The sequence below is a fragment of the Cetorhinus maximus genome, chromosome 6 (assembly GCF_964194155.1).
Source record: "Cetorhinus maximus chromosome 6, sCetMax3.hap1.1, whole genome shotgun sequence".
Lineage (NCBI taxonomy): Eukaryota > Metazoa > Chordata > Chondrichthyes > Lamniformes > Cetorhinidae > Cetorhinus > Cetorhinus maximus.
This window is the reverse complement of record NC_135884.1, coordinates 112,356,733-112,373,315: the sequence shown is the minus strand read 5'-3', so window position 1 is coordinate 112,373,315 and position 16,583 is coordinate 112,356,733. Positions and strand designations below refer to the sequence as shown.

Sequence of the window (16,583 nt, the reverse complement as noted above, 5' to 3'; positions counted from 1 at the left end):
AAAAATAAATTGTAATGGTGGCTAAACATTAACACTGGGGAAATAAAATTCAATTATGAAAAAAAGCAAATAGGAGTGGCTGAAACGAGTGCAGTAATTGATACTATGCTGATTTAAAATGTGAACTGATTTATAAATTTAGGCAGTAAAATTAATCACAATTGTAACTGTGGATTTAAAAGAGTAGTAACAGCAAAACAAACAGTTAAGGTTACATTTATATTGGAACTGTAGTGTGTTACGATGTGACAGATGATGTGTGCCAGGCGGATCAAATCTACGAGGGAAAGTTGATTCTGCGTTCACAACTGTTTTGCAATTTGTATTTTATTTCGAGATGCATGCCCTGAATTCAAAAGTAATAAGACTACCACGACTTCAGAGATTTTAGAAAATTAAATTAAACATTTATTAACAAAAGAAAAGATTTCAAGCACAGACATAGGCCTACAAATTACTACTATAATAACTGCTAAAACCCCTAATTAATCTGGCTCCCAGTTACACCTCCGTTAAGGCAACAGCAAAAATAAATTGATTTAAACAGACCCAGGCAAAGCAACACAATGCCCTGGATTGGAGAATTCAAAGTGAGTTTTCTCAGCTTCGGTTCCTGTAGACAGCAACTTGATGCACAGAGGCTGGAGGCTTTTCACACTTGTTAGATCTTAGAATACCTTCTCCTCTTACACATAGCCTCATCTCCCTTGTATATGTTTTTCCCATTTTAATGCAAATTCCATTGTTTCAATATGTCCTTGGACCTTTACCTTTCTCATAACATAAATCTTTTCAGTGTTCATATTACCAGTAGCCTTTGAGAAAAATAAACACTGTTTGGCTTAGCTTCTTCTGGCTAGGTGTAACATCCTACCATCTCTTTGCAATTCAAACTACCCTAATTTATCTAAAAATGCAAATTTTTCTCCACCTTACATTCTAAAACTTCAGCCATGTTTACATATTTAGCAATTCAAACCTAGCTTCTTCTTGATGATTCAAAGCCTCCAGACCAGTTATCTCCAATTCAATTAAATCTCACACATACACATACACACAGATAAACTACCCAAACTCCACTATCTATCTTTACAATAAATCACAATAATATTATGAGAATTATTACATTTTCATGATGTATCATTGCAGAGCAGTTTGAAAGAAGCCCAAGTTTTAAACATGTGATGGGTTGTGGGGGCATGGGGTATAGAAACGTAGAAATGTTATGGTGCCGAAAAAGGCCATTTGGCCCATCGTGTCTGCGCTGGCCTAAAAAGAGGGCTTTTCTTCCCATATGTTTTAACCACTGATAGTATTTTGAGTCTGTCTTCACTGTAGAAGACTTAGGCCTGAATTTTTCGCTCTTTGGGCGCATGGGATTGGCGGGCCCGGGAGAGGAGGGGAAACACGCCCCGGACCGCGGTTTCACACTGGCTGGCCAATTAACAGCTAGCCAGTGTGAAACACATGCTGAGAAAGGCTCAGCACTGCCGATGGGGTGGGAAGAGGGTGGGCACCGACATCACCGCGGGTGCTGATGGGTGCTTCCACTAAGCCCCCTGAAGGCAGACAGCTTCCTCAGGGAGCTGCAGACCTCCACAGAATAAACAAAACAACAAAAATGCTGCAAAGTATGTCCATGCAGCACAATCAAGCACCTGAAAGCATACCTCATAAAGAAAACAGTCCCCAGCTACCTCTTTTTATTTTATTTCCCCACGGAGGTTTCATCCTGCCCTGGATCGAGGTTTGAGCAAAAATGTAAAGGCCGATTGGCCTGTCCGCCAACAGTAAAAGTGGGCAGGCCATGGAAAAAAATCACTTTCAATTGCCTCCTTATGGGCTCAATTGCCCGCTTAATGATTGGCAGGCGTGCTTCCGACTGTTGCGCGCACCTGCCGAGTGAGATATCGCATGAGTGCGCGATGAAGTTGGGATACTTGCCCGATGTCATCTCACGCTATTTTACACTGAATGGGTTGGGCATGCGCCCACCTGCGGGACATAAAATTCTGGCCTTAGAAAACTTTATAAAGATACTTGAAAATCAAGAGGTGAATGGGAGGGAGGATCTTACAATAATCACCATCGCCAGGGAAAAGTTGCAGGGAAAACTATTAGGCCTAAAGGCTGACAAGTCCACAGGACCAGATGGCCTGCACCTTAGCACCTTTAAAAATAAAGTGGTCCCAGAGATATTAGAGGCATTGGCTATCACATTCCAAAATTCCTTAGATTCTGTAAGAGCCCCAGCAGATTGCAAAAAAAAATAGCTAATGTAATATCTTTATCCAAGGAAGGAGGAAGACAGAAAGCAGGAAACTATAGGACAATTTGCCTAACATCTGTCATGGGGTAATTGCTAGAATCCGTCACTAAGGAATCTGTCACTGAGGATATTTAGAAAATCATAATGTGATCAGGCAGAGTCAACATAGCTTTGTGAAAGGGAAATTAGTTTAACTATTCTATTAGAGTTTTTTGAGGAAGTAATGAGCAAGGTGGATAAAGAGGAACCTGTGGATGTGCTGTACTTGAGTTTCCAAAAAGCATTTAAAAAGGTGCCACTCAAAAGTTACTACAGAAGTTAAGAGCACATTGTGCAGGGGATAACATGTTGGTATGGATAATAAATTAGCTAACAGGAAAGATAAATGGGTCTTTTTGGATTGGCAAGCTGAAAATAATAGAGTTCCACAGGGATTAGTGAGAGGGGTTTCAACTATTTGCAATCTATGTCAATGACCTGGACGAAAGGACCAAATGTAAGTTGTCAAGAGGAGGTAGAGAGTCTGAAAAGGGTTAGAGACAGGTTAAGTGAGTGGGAAAAGGTTTGACAAATGGTGTATATTGTGGGTAAATGTGAACTTGTCCACTTTGGCAGGAAGAATAGAAAAACAGTATACTATTTAAATGGAGAGAGAATGCTGAACTTGGTGGTACAGAGGGACCTGGGTGTCCTGGTATATGAATCACAAAAAGTTAATATATAGGGACAAAAAAAGTTAATATATAGGTACAGCAAGTGATTAGGGGAGGTGCAAATGGAATGTTGGCATTTATTGCAAGGGGAATGGAATATAAAAGTAGGGAAATTTTACTGCAGTTGGACAGGAGTTGGTGAAACCATATCTGGAATACTGTGTATAGTTTTGGTCTTATTATTTGAAAAGAGATATAGACCAGAATTTTCTCAATGGCGTGTGGGGGTGGGCCCCGCACATTGACGCATAAAATGATGCGGTGATGTCGGACGAGTGTCCTGACGTCACCGTGATCCATCACGATATTTCGGTGGGCGGGTGCACGATGATCTCCAATGCGCAGCTGCCATGAATTAACAGGCCACTTAAGGCCCTTGAGACAGCAATTGATGCCAATTTTTCGGGGCCCGTGCAATCTTCAGATCATCGCATGGGCGCAACGGGCAGGCGGGTAGGAGACATTTGTATAAACCTCATCCACGGGTGGGATAAGAGGGGTGAGTGGGCTCGCGAGTGTTATTTGTCAGACATTTAATGCTTAAAGTTACTGCTACTTGCCTGTGTGAGCAGGATTACTTCAAAACTCTTCACAGCTGCTTGGACAGGAGTAACAGCCTTCAGGTCAGGACTCTAGAGTAAACATCATTTCTGGGGCCTTGCTGGTTTCAGGAAGTCTTCCCTTAGCCTGGGAATGGGAGTTGTGCTGTCTCCACTGGAAGCACCTCCTCTGAAGAGGAAGGGAGGGCCAGAAGGGGGAAGAAGCCAGGAGATCACATTCATCCTCCAGGGGAGCCAACCTTGGGAGGAGAGGCGCAGGCAAAAGGGGTGCAGGGCCAACAGGAAGTCCAAGGTGAAGTCCAAGCCACTATCCTGCTGCCAGGGTATACAGGCAGTGAAGCAGCTACCTCAATATGTCTGAGGTGCAGTACCGAAGGAGGCCCGGTCTCACAAGAGAGACAGTGACCTCCATTTGTCAGATCATAGGCCCTGAGATCTGCGCCAACTGTGTGGGTGGACACGCCATGCCAGTGGCGTTGAAGGTCATGGCAGCTCTCAACTTCTGTGCCTTTGGCTCTTTCCAGGGGTCGATGGGTGACCTTTGCGGAGTCTCCCAAACAGCTGTCCACACTTGTGTCAAGCAGGTGATAGACGCTCTGTTCAGGTGTGCATTGACTTTCATTCACGACCACTGGGATGAGGCCAGCTAGACACAGCGAGCCAGAGACTTCACAGCGATTGCTGGCTTCCCCCACGTCCAGGGTGCAATAGACTGCACACAAGTGGCCATCAAGGCACCAGCGGGTGAGCCGGGTGCCTTCGTCAACAGGAAGGGCTTCCGCTCCATGAACATGCAGATAGTGTGTGATCACAGTATGTTGATTTTACAAGTCTATGCAAGGTACCCAGGCAGCTCCCATGACGCCTCCATCCTGAGACACTCCCAGGTGCTGGGGCTCTTCAGTACTCTAGCCCGGCTGGATGGATGGCTGCTGGGTGACAAGGGCTTTCCCCTCAGAAGGTGGCTCATGACGCCTCTCCACCATCCAAGAACAGAAGCTGAGCAGCGGTACAATAGGAGCCACGTCTCCATAAGGGCTGTGGTGGAGAGAACCATCGGACTTCTCAAGATGCACTTCCGATGCCTGGACCTGTCAGGGGGCGCACTCCAGTACCCCCCAGATCGTGTGTCGGTGATAGTGGTTGCATGCTGCGCTCACCACAATCTGGCGCTGGAAAGGAGCGATGCAGTGGAGGAAGATGTAGATGCAGTTGCTCTGGCTGCACACGATGAGTCCAGCAGTGAGTCCGAGGATGAGCATGCACAGGGAAATGTTGAGGAGGTAGACGCTGACCCGGGCATCCTACAGGGAGGCAGGGACACCTGGGAGGCTTTAATCCAACGAACCTTCAGCTAGCCCACCACAGATGGACCTCCAACACAAGTCAGGGCTGCAAGCTTCATACTCGATACCTGAGAGCAACATCTGCCTGGTTAAGAACATTAACTATGTGCCTTGTCAATAAAGCTCAATGTCAAAAAAGTCACTCATAACATCATGGGTTCCCCTACACCTGCAGAAGTAAGGAATCACCCTGAACCTTGTTCACATTTCAAAATTTAATGATTTAGCAAAATGAAGCACAAAAAAAAATAATTGCAAAGGTGTTCAGCATCACACCAAGTGGTCATCACCTAATAGCGGGGCAACATAAAACCACCAGTGAGAAGCCTGCGGTGTGCCTAAGGTGCCTTAAGTTTACGTTTCTGGGTGCGACGTCTAGGTACTCCCCCCTTGCTGGCACTGGCATCTGAGACAGCCTGCTCACTCTGCTGTCCTGTTGGTCTTGATGACCTTGGCGGGTGTCTTCTGGCCCGTGGAGCCTTTGAAGGCCCCGCCTGGGAGGGAGCGGGTAGTTCCACAGCTGGCATCCCCCCAGTCACTGCAGCCTCATTGGGTCCCACGGTCATTGGCAGAGCGGGGGTGGGGGTGGAGTTGCTGCCTTCATTCAGAGCGCCCTGAGAGGAGACCACAGAGACGACCGGCAGCTGTCCTGTGAGGTCGATTTGAACCTCCCTGCTCACCATTGATGGGTGGGCACCAGGCTGGGATACCGGGTGCCCAGATTATCTCCCACACTGACACTGACCAGCTGAGGTCATTGCCGCTGTGAGGGCTTGCTGGCCTGAGCGCAACCCCAGGAGGCCCTGATTGTTCTCCAGGAGGAGCCTCTCCACGAAAGTCGCCACTCTCTCCATGGAGGACGCATGGTGCTCGGCCATGAAGCTCATTGCATCGGTGCTGCTCCGCGTGGACTTCTCCAGCACGGGCACCATGCCACGCACAGCCTCATGTATCTCCGCCAGATCCTCCCACATACCCTGCTGCACATCCAGCGTCTGCTGCCTCATGGACGACTCCAGAGGCACATCATCAACCACCGACCAAGCATGTGCCTGGTCCCCAGCCGTCCTCTGGCTGCTGGCGCCATGGGCACTCTCTGTCTCTGCCTGCACCTTAAGTGAGTGTGAAGTGCCCGCACCACTGTGCCACGGGACACTAGCTGAAGATCTAATTCTCACCGAGGTGCTAGTATCTGTGCTGGTGCCTGCCTGCCAGAGATGGTGTGACACTGGTGATTCCAATTGTTCAGGGCCCTCTGGTGTCAGAGGTGGCCCCTCTGCCTCCTCCTCCTGGCCCTGCTCTGGTGATGCTGAAAGGAAGAACAAGGACATTTGATTACTTAAAGTGGAGACAATATCAATGTGCATGCCTGTCCTCCGTATCCTCCCATAATCAATGGTCAACCCATGTTGCAACCTTCAATCACTGAACATTCAGCAGTGCCATGGTTGCTGGGACACACATGGTGACCTCAGTGCTCGGCAATCTTACCTCCCCGTGGCACCCCAGCCTCACCACCACCGGTGGACCTGGGCGCATGGCGCCTCTCTAGATCCATCACCTCCTGCTCGTATCTGGTGATGATGGCCAACTGGGCCTGGCCTCCACCAGTCCACATCCTCTCAGCAGCATTGTGTGTGGTCTTCTCCTGAAAAGGAGAGAGGAGCATTGGTTAGTCCAGCCTGTACCTGGATTCCCATCGCATCCCTGCCACCCCAGCCAGAGTGGGACATTGCAGGGCTCCAGTGATTCGGCACCCGCAGTTGCCGCACACTCACGCCAAGAAGCCAGGGCTGACCCCCCCTTGCCCACATGCTGCCTCCATCACATTTTGCACCACATGGTCTAACCTTGCAAAGCAAGGAGGCACAAGCATGTGGAACGCCAAGGGCAGCAGATGGATTGGTGCCCCGCCACCTGGAAGCTCCCCTCCCAGCATGTCAGCACCCTGACTTTGACATGTTTTGCAGTTCCAGCACTGCGCCTAGGTGCAGATCCTTGAGGTTGCCCCCAAAACTATATTCTGGGTGTCAGTGTCACACATGCTGCGGGTGCAGAACCCATCTCAGCACAACTCAGGGTGAACTAGGCATGGGCATTACCTGCTGGCCCACCCAGCGAGGGAAACATGCCGTGAAGGATTCAATGCTGTAACTATACTCAGAGTTGGTGGGGGGAGCCTTTGCCAAGTGACCTCTGCCATCATGGTACTCACCCTGCCCGAGCGCAAGAGGTCGTTGAATCGCTTGTGGCACTGGACTCACGTGCGTCACGCCATGTCTTGGGAGCTGACTATGTCTGCCACCTCCTCCCAGGCACGTTTGGTCAGGTGGGGGGAACTCCGCCTCCCGTCCCTTGGAACAAGGACCTCCTGCCATGCTGCCAGCTCCTCCAGGAGGGCAGCTAGGCACTCATCAGAAAACCAAGGGGCACACTGCCCTGCTGCCCTACCCTCCTGCCTGGCCTGCCCTCCAGCAGTGCTCTGGGGAGCTCTTCAGCTGGCCATGATGAACAGCCTTTGCACGGCTGCCAGCGCTCTATTTGAACAGGCCGCTGGGTCGCCACTGGACCCGGCGGTCATTGCACTCCCGCTGCTGCCCGCGCACTCCTGCTATCCACGGGGGCCGTGCTTCACGCTAGGCGGGCCTTCATTGGCCTGCCCATGTAAAATGGCACGCGGAGCTGATCGCGGGTGGTTTTCTGATGAGTCCTTAGCTGCCCTCCTGGAGGAGGTGGCAGCACGGCGCGAGGTCCTTGTTCCGAGGGACGGGAGGCGGAGGCCCGACGGGGAGAAAATTCTCCCCATAATTGCATTAGAAGCAGTTCAGAGTAGGTTCACTCGAGTTATTCCTGATTTATAAGTCAATTATAAAGAGAAGTTGAACAGGTTGGGAGTTTAGAAGAATGAGAGGTGATCTTCTTGAAACATATAAGATCCTGAGGAGACTTGATAGGGTGGATACCGGGAGGATGTTGCCTCTTCCCGGGAGGGAGACTAGAACTAGGGTATACAGTTTAAGATTAAGATATCTCCCTTTTAAGATAGAAATGAGGAGAAATTTTTTTCTCAAGGGTTGTTAGATTGGGCCATTGAATTTATTCAAGGCAGAATTAAATAGATTTTTATACACAAGGCAGTCAAAGGGGGCAGAGAGGAAGTGGAATTGAGACCACAACCAGATCAGCCATGGTCTTACTGAATGGGAGAGCAGGCTCATGCCTACTCCTGCTCCCAAGTCCTGTGTTCCTATGATGTGCAATTTTCTTCTGAGCAGGAGAATTGCTATTCCAAACAGCTGAAATCAGACACTGCCCATCTGGAACCAACACAACAACTACTGGCCAGAGAGTGGTAGCTACAATATAAATATATCATCAAAACATGTAGTACCTTGTATTAGCAGGACAGAACTCGGCAAGGCAATTAAATGTGCTCTTGGTTCAACAGCATTTACACAGGTGTGAAACCTGATCCTTGTGCATAGCACCATATGGAAAGCTGTGTGGACGTAATGCTGGATGCTTTGCATCAGCTGGATGTAACTGGTGGGGGGGAAGGGTTGGAGACAAAAATTAAGAACTGCTGAGGTTGATCCCAAAGCAAGTTTAGAAACTAGGCACATATTGGTGAGGTTCCTAACCTGTGGATTCCTGATGAAAACATGGAAGAGGGCAAAAGCAACACAAGGCTATGGAAGGCCCCAGCTATGCCTGTCTCTTTATGGGGTATGTGGAACATTCCTTGTTCCAGTCCTACTCCGGCCCCCTCCCACAACTCTTTCTCCGGTACATCGATGATTACTTTGGTGCTGCTTCATGCTCTCGGTGGGACCTGGAAAAATTTATTAATTTTGCTTCCAATCTCCACCCCTCCATCATTTTCACATGGTCCATCTCTGACACTTCCCTTCCCTTCCTTGACCTCTCTGTCTCAATTTCTGGTGATAGACTGTCCACCAATATCCATTACAAGCCTACCGACTCCCACAGCTACCTCGACTACAGCTCCTCACACCCCGCTTCCTGTAAGGACTCCATCCCATTCTCTCAGTTCCTTCGCCTCCGTCGCATCTGTTCTGATGATGCTACCTTCAAAAACAGTTCCTCTGACATGTCCTCCTTCTTCCTTAACCGAGGTTTTCCATCCACGGTCATTGACAAGGCCCTCAACCGTGTCCGGCCCATCTCCCGCGCATCCGCCCTCATGCCTTCTCCTCCCTCCCAGAAACATGATAGGGTCCCCCTTGTCCTCACTTATCACCCCACCAGCTTCCGCATTCAAAGGATCATCCTCCGCCATTTCCGCCAACTCCAGCATGATGCCACCACCAAACACATCTTCCCTTCACCCCTTCTGGCGGCATTCCTTAGGGATCGTTCCCTCCGGGACACCCTGGTCCACTCCTCCATCACCCTCTACTCCTCAACCCCCACCTATGGCACCTCCCCATGCCCACGCAGAAGATGCAACACCTGCCCCTTCACTTCCTCTCTCCTCACCGTCCAAGGGCCCAAACACTCCTTTCAAGTGAAGCAGCATTTCACTTGCATTTCCCCTAACTTAGTCTACTGCATTCGTTGCTCCCAATGCGGTCTCCTCTACATTGGAGAGACCAAACGCAAACTGGGCGACCGCTTTGCAGAACACCTGCGGTCTGTCTGCAAGAAAGACCCAAACCTCCCTGTCGCTTGCCATTTTAACACTCCACCCTGCTCTCTTGCCCACATGTCTGTCCTTGGCTTGCTGCATTGTTCCAGTGAAGCCCAACGCAAACTGGAGGAACAGCACCTCATCTTCCGACTAGGCACTTTACAGCCTTCCGGACTAAATATTGAATTCAACAACTTAAGATCTTGAACTCCCACCCCCTTTCCGTTTCTTCCCCCTCCCTTTTGTTTTTTCCAATAATTTATATAGATTTTTCTTTTCCCACCTATTTCCATTATTTTTAAATCTATAACTGTAATGCCCTGTCAGTCTTTCCACCCCACCCACACTAGAGCTGTACCTTGAGTGTCCTGCCATCCATTCTTAATTAGCACATTCTCTTAGATAGTATCAGCACCTTTTACACTTTGTCTTTGTTCCTTGGTCTGTGACATCTTTTGATTATCTGCTCCCATCACTGCTTGCTTGTCCCTACAACCACCCCCCCGCCCCAAATTCTCTCTCCCCCCCCCTTAAACCAGCTTATATTTCACCCCTCTCCTAACTTTACTCAGTTCTGCTGAAGGGTCATGAGGACTCGAAACGTCAACTCTTTTCTTCTCCGCCGATGCTGCCAGACCTGCTGAGTTTTTCCAGGTAATTCTGTTTTTGTTTTGGATTTCCAGCATCCGCAGTAGTTTTTTGTTTTTATACAAGGCTATGGAAGGTTTGATTACATCAAGGAACGGGTTGAAAATCAAGGTCAGTCAGGTGGTTGAATGAGAAAACAAACTGCTAGTTGAAGTGTTTTTACCACCCGCCCCCTTCCCCCACCACCGCAGTATATTGCCAGTGCAGCTGTTTTATTTGCAATGTGTTAAAATATGAATTTGATCATTTTGAATTCTGTCGTTATTTTTATGCCTTAATTATTACAGTTAAAAGTTCAATTGCAATGATATATTGTTAACAGACAAAACAGCAAAGCCTGAAGACTCGGCACCTCCCAAAGCCAAGGCAAGGTAATGATGGGCTGAAAATGAGGGCATCTGTCCGTATGACACGATACTTGGAATCATGGGGTGCAGCAAAACCATTTGCCCATTTTCAGCAACGAGAAAGTGTTAGCAGTGAAATTGCAGCACCAAATGGGAAGATCAGGAAGGTAAGTGGCTGGAATATGCCGTTGATGGAAGCTACCTAAAAACGTTTTGCTTTGGAAATAGATTAATACATTTTCAGATGATTTTTTTTTCTCTTATCTGTCTAGGAAATTCCCATGCACTCCCTCCGACTTCATCGGACATTAGATAGGTGGGTTTTCATCAGCTGTAGAGCTGCAGCATTCTGTACAGGTTACGTGCTACCGGGTATCCTGTTGTCATTCGAAAACCCTTAGTCAAGATAACATTGCTTTGCTGTTCAGCAGAAATATTTTAAAAGCCCCCAGTTTTGTGCCATCTTCAATTTTTCCTGCAGATGTTGACTCATGCTAGGGCCATCAGGGCTGTCTTTCCGTACTTAAGCTGTGAGCTGAGACAGTGAGTTTTGGCTGTTTATTTAGCCATAAACTGCACTAGAGCTAAGCCTGACCTGACATCACTGGAAGCAATCTCACGCTTGCACTTTCAGCAGATTTCATTGAATAGTGAAAGTGGGAACAAGTACGTCATTTGCATTTCCAAATCCAGGACAGTGTGGCATCTTCCTGGTTTGTATTGCTTGGGACCACACCAAAATCTGCAGTTTCCCTCTTAATAATATAAATGTTAAGAATTCTGAAGACTCCCATAATGACTTGGTGTGGTGTGATATTGTGTCGTATACACCAAGGAAGCTTCCATTCGACCCTGCTGTGTACTGGGCTATCTGATCTCAGTGTGCAATGATAGGGTGCTATGCTGTGCATCAGTATCTTTAGGACAGTCAAAGGGTGAAATTACCCCAAAATTCCCATTTCTCATTGCTCTCCAGTGGGCCCTAAAGCAAATGCTTCTGCACAGACATCAAGTCAGGACAAATTTGGCTCGACTGATATGCCTTGACTGTTACTATAGGCCTAGTTCTGACGCCATTGGCGAACACACAGCACTTGCTGTTCATTACACTTACCTCTGCAGACTTTCTATGGGCTTTTGTGCTGAACTTGCAGTGATTAGAAATCCAAAATAGTGTGGTGCCCTCTACAGGGGATCAGGAACCTGTGAACAGAACAAGCAATTGTGTATCTCCTTAATTGATCACATGAAAGAATCCTTATGGAGAGACAGCAGGTTGCATTTTTCCTGCCCCGTGGAGGTGGGTTTGGAGGCAGGTCTGGGAGCAAAATGAGAAAATTGCACATTGGGTCACCTCCCCAACACGTTCTCCCTCAAAGTGACCTTGCCAGAGGAGGGGTCAAAATGGCACCATATCCATTTGATAGTGATGGGTAGCCAATTAGGACAATTGAGTATCCAGTTGGGGGCCAATTGGTGATGCCTCTGGGTTCTTGCCATCATCAAATGGGCCTCCCATTGAGGCTGCAACCTGGCACATGCCTGGAGGCAGTCTCCTGGCAGCAGGCCAGGGCCATTGAAGCTTCATATGGTTTCCCCCATCGTGGAACCAAAGGGATCAGAGGGCCACAAGCCATCCTGTGGAGAGGTTCCCTCTAATTTTGCTGCATTGTTTAGATGGTCCCTCTATCTTGAGTGTGTGGCCTCCACCTGTTACCCTTGACGCATTTCTGCATTACCCTCTACTACCCAGTAGTAGACTGTTAAATAGTTCAATAATGTTCGCTCTCCCTTTTCTGCTCCCCAGCAAAAGAAGATAAGAGCATTTTATTATATGAATTCTTCCTATTACACCTGAAAGGATCTGTTAAAACTGAATTATTTACTACAGTCATTAGTGATTGATGTTTTTCCCTATTCCTGTGGGGTGGGCTGCAGTGGTTCAAGAAAGCAGCTCACCACCACCTTCTCAAGGGAAAATAGGGATGGGCAATAGATGTTGGCCTAGCCAGTGATACTCATTCCATGAATGAATAAAAAAACAGGTCAGTAACTTGCGCTAAGGTTAGGCACACACATGAAGAATGAGGTTTTGGGTGGAATACCATTTAGCTGCCAATATCCGTAGAACTATACCCTGGCATGAGTCACTGCCTTCAGGACAATTGGAGGAGAGATGCCCTGGCTCCCCAAATGAAACCTATTGTAATAACATTCATTTCACCAGCATTGATATATTTTTAATTTGCATAAAAAGCTTTCTTTACTCCTCTCAGTTTTGTTGCTACTTCTTCACTTGCTTCTTACAGTCAAGCTAAAATAATCTGCTTGAGAACCTTATCTTTTCTAAAACGAATCATATTGCAGCGTCAACATATCTAGTTGTGTCATCTTGAGTAACCGAGAAGGTTTGGAAAGAAATTGGCATTCACTTTCTGTTGCGGCATTTACAGATTACAGAATGCAGCAACAACTGCGTTGTATTCTGTCAATATACTTTCAATAATACAATAAGATCTAAGTTTCAGGTTGCCAAAATATGACAGGCACAAACTTCTTCATGAGAGTTAATGCTTATCACCATACAATCTAGTCTGGATTATGTTATTATATACTCTTAAATTATGGGAACAAAAGTTCATTTTAAATAGGCTCAAGAATGTAAACTATATTATTTGATTTCAGTAATTAAGATCAAGTTGAAGAACCTACCTCAAACAGTGTTAACATGCAGATAAAAGGAAACCAAGATTTTTTGATGCAACTTAATTTTGCACACAATAAATGTTTATCATAACACACCGCAGTAATCTCAGTCTTCAGAGTCAAATTGTTTTAACTGAAGCAATTAATCTTAATTTATTGGGTGGTTTCAAACAATCTGTTGTGTTGCATTTAGTGAGCAAACTGCAAATATTTAGTTAGGAATACTCCTCCCTCTATAGTCAAGATAATACAGTGGTAGCAAAACATTCTGGTGGTGAACAATTACGTCTTAGCTGAGGTGTCTGGTTACCAGTCAGGCAACATCTGGTGAAAATAAGACAATTGAAGTTTCAGTTATAAAACCTTTGCTCAGAACTGAAAACATTACAAAAGAACCACATATAAGGAACAGAACAAGGGAAAAAGACATGCGTACAACATTCATATATACACACGCACACATGTTGATGCTCACACACACTGATGGATATCTAACCAGGCTTTAAGCTTTTTGAATATATAAATTAAGAGCCTATCCCGTTTTCAAAATTAATCAACAGTGAGGAGGGGAAACATTTGTCTTCCCTTGCTCATAATTCCTTAGCAACCCCTGTGACCATCAACAAAAGGTAAGTTCTGAAACATTTTTTTTATAAAGAAGATTACTTTACCATGAAGCCAAGAGGAGCAGCAGTGTTCCATGACTCCACAGCACTGCACTTGGCTCTCTTCCATAACTTGCTCTAACTGTTCAGCAGGCTGGCACTAGACAGGTTCTACATCTTAATCGTTTCCTCTTTGTTCGTTTCCCCCTTTTATATCTTAGTTTCTACAAACACAGTTCATCTATGTTTCAGTTCTAAGGAAAGGTTTTATATTTGACGTGTCAACTACTTGTGTTTTCTTGACAGGTGCTGCCTGGCCTGCTGAGTACCTGCAGCCTTTTTCTGTTTATGATGAGCTTGAGTTCAAAGGCTACAGGGGCTTTGGTCCAGCCTATTTGTGCTTCTCTTGTTAAAACATATAGTGAGCTTCCTTAATGCTGCTTTAGAAACTTTAGTGCTATGTTCGTGCCACCAACTCTTGACATATAGGTCTTGTACAACCAGCAGCATCACCAAAGTAGCTATCCAGATTCATGAAGACTACCAGCTGCGGACACCTGTTTTACTGGGTCTGCGCAATAATCAGTTTTATTGAATATATTTGATTTACTTTGGTGTTGCTGCTGATTGCTGGGAGCATTCATTAAAGCATTCATTAACAGCAACTTCTAAAATATGTTTGCCCTGTCTACTTGAAGTCATATAAAAATATGATACTGAAATCTACTGGCTCATTATAATGCAATATTTTCATTTAGTTGATCAATTTAGTAAATCTTGCTTTCTGCACAAACTGTATCTAATTCTTGCATCTCAACCACTTGTTTTGGAAAAATGTTCATTTTAAAACATAATCCGATTGCATCTTCATTTTACCTGTCATAACTTGTAAGTATAAAATCTGGTCTATTTTTAGGAATGTTGCTGTTTTTTTTTAAATGAATGAGTAACATATACGAAAGTGATACAAGTCATCATTTGCTACAATTGGCTCAGTCGATAGTACTCTTCCCCTCTGTGTCACAAGGTTCTAGGCTCAAGTCCCACGCGAGTGCTTGAACGCAAAAATCAAGGCTAACACTCCAGTGCAGTATCCAGGAAGAGCTGCACTGTTGGAGATGCTTGAGGTGTTAAACTGAGGCCTCATCTGCCTGCTTGGGTGGATGTAAATGATCCCATGGCACTATTTAGAAGAGTAACAGGGAAGTTATCCCCTGTGCCCTGGCCAATATTTGTCCTTCAATCAACATCACAAAAGAACAGATTACCTGTTCATTATCACATTGCTGTTTGTGTAAATTTGCTTTGTGCATAATTGGCTGCTGCATTTCCTATATTACAACAGTAATTACAGCCCAAAAGTACTTCATGAGCTGTAAGTGCTTTTGTGATGTCCTGTGTCGTCAAAAGCACTATATAAGTCTTTCTTTCATTCTTGCGACTCTTGAGATTTTGTTATGAGAGTAACATTTTTCTGAAGTGCCCCTGCCCCAATTTTTACTGCTATAAAGGTTTATACTCGCTCATTTTATCTTGCAATACTCATTTTGAGAATATTTGTGATTTTCATCATTGACCTGTGTGTGTTATCTAACCCCAAATCAGTTCCCTTAATACATTTTTTAGTTTGAATTTATTTCATTTTTTGATTCTTTAGTCATAACAAGTGGGCTGCACGATGATGTCTGAAAGAACTTTACACAGCAACTCTCCTGTAATACAAAAAGCTCAGTAACTATAGGCCTTACATACATGATGTATGAGGTTGCACATTTTTGAGAAATACTGTGTATTGTATCTAGTAATTACAATGTTAACTCTCCAGAAACAAATCCCAAAAAAGAAGATTTGAAGAGGAACTGCATGAGAAAATGATAACAACAATTGATGGGATAAATTCATACAAGTATGTAACATTTCCATCTTCCACTTCTTTTAACAATGCATTTCAGCAACATTTTGGATATTGAAAACTTTGTGAGTAGCTACTCGAATATAAAGGGTATTCGAGAATTAAACAAATATCCTTGTTTTTTTTGAAAGCTTAGCAATAAAATCCTCTTCCATGTATTTTTGTTTCAGAGTCTAAGTAAAATAATTTTAAAATTCAATGCATGGTGCAGTACAAACACCAGGGAGGGCCTAGGTTTAATTCTAGGTAGATACTGAGTTGAGTTGGGACATTAGTTATCGTTCAAGGTCTGGGACTGAAAAACAGAGAGATAAATATTGTAAACTCTCCTGGAAAATATGTGTAATTGTCTGAGGACTTTTTGCTGAACATACTATCAAACTTAGTTGCAATGCCACCTGTGGTAATAAACCCATTACTATTATTAATTTTGTTAATTTATTTATTTTTCCTGACTTAACATCAGAAAAATGACCATTTTGATGAAGAACCAAAGAGAGGTAGTGAAAACTCAGCAGGCTTCATTTTTAGTTTTTAAAAAATCACTAGTTCTCCACTGAGGTTTTATGCAATCTAAATACACTGACACCACTGCAGGGTAATGGATATACTGGATGTGGTTGATGTCTTCTTTTGACAATGTATTGTTTCAGAATTATCCAGAGGAAAAAAAATCAGGTATAATCCAATAACAAAGTACATTATCATCAAGTGTATTGCACAACAATTATCAGGGATGTACTTTTTAAGAACATTAACAGGGATGTACTTTTGCATATTTTACCAAAATACTTAATCATTTTAAATCTGGTTAGCTTGGATTGCA

The 16,583-nt window shown here is 45.1% G+C and overlaps 1 protein-coding gene across 1 annotated transcript in view; it reads left to right on the top strand.

Moving 5' to 3' along the window:
• Positions 1 to 16,583, top strand: part of adcy7 (adenylate cyclase 7) — a 165,141-nt gene that overhangs the window by 111,399 nt on the left and 37,159 nt on the right. Inside the window, exons 11-13 of the mRNA XM_078544302.1 lie at positions 10,510 to 10,701; positions 10,807 to 10,850; positions 15,671 to 15,751. Of these exons, the coding sequence (XP_078400428.1) occupies positions 10,510 to 10,701; positions 10,807 to 10,850; positions 15,671 to 15,751 (317 nt within the window). The remainder of the gene's footprint in view (positions 1 to 10,509; positions 10,702 to 10,806; positions 10,851 to 15,670; positions 15,752 to 16,583) is intronic.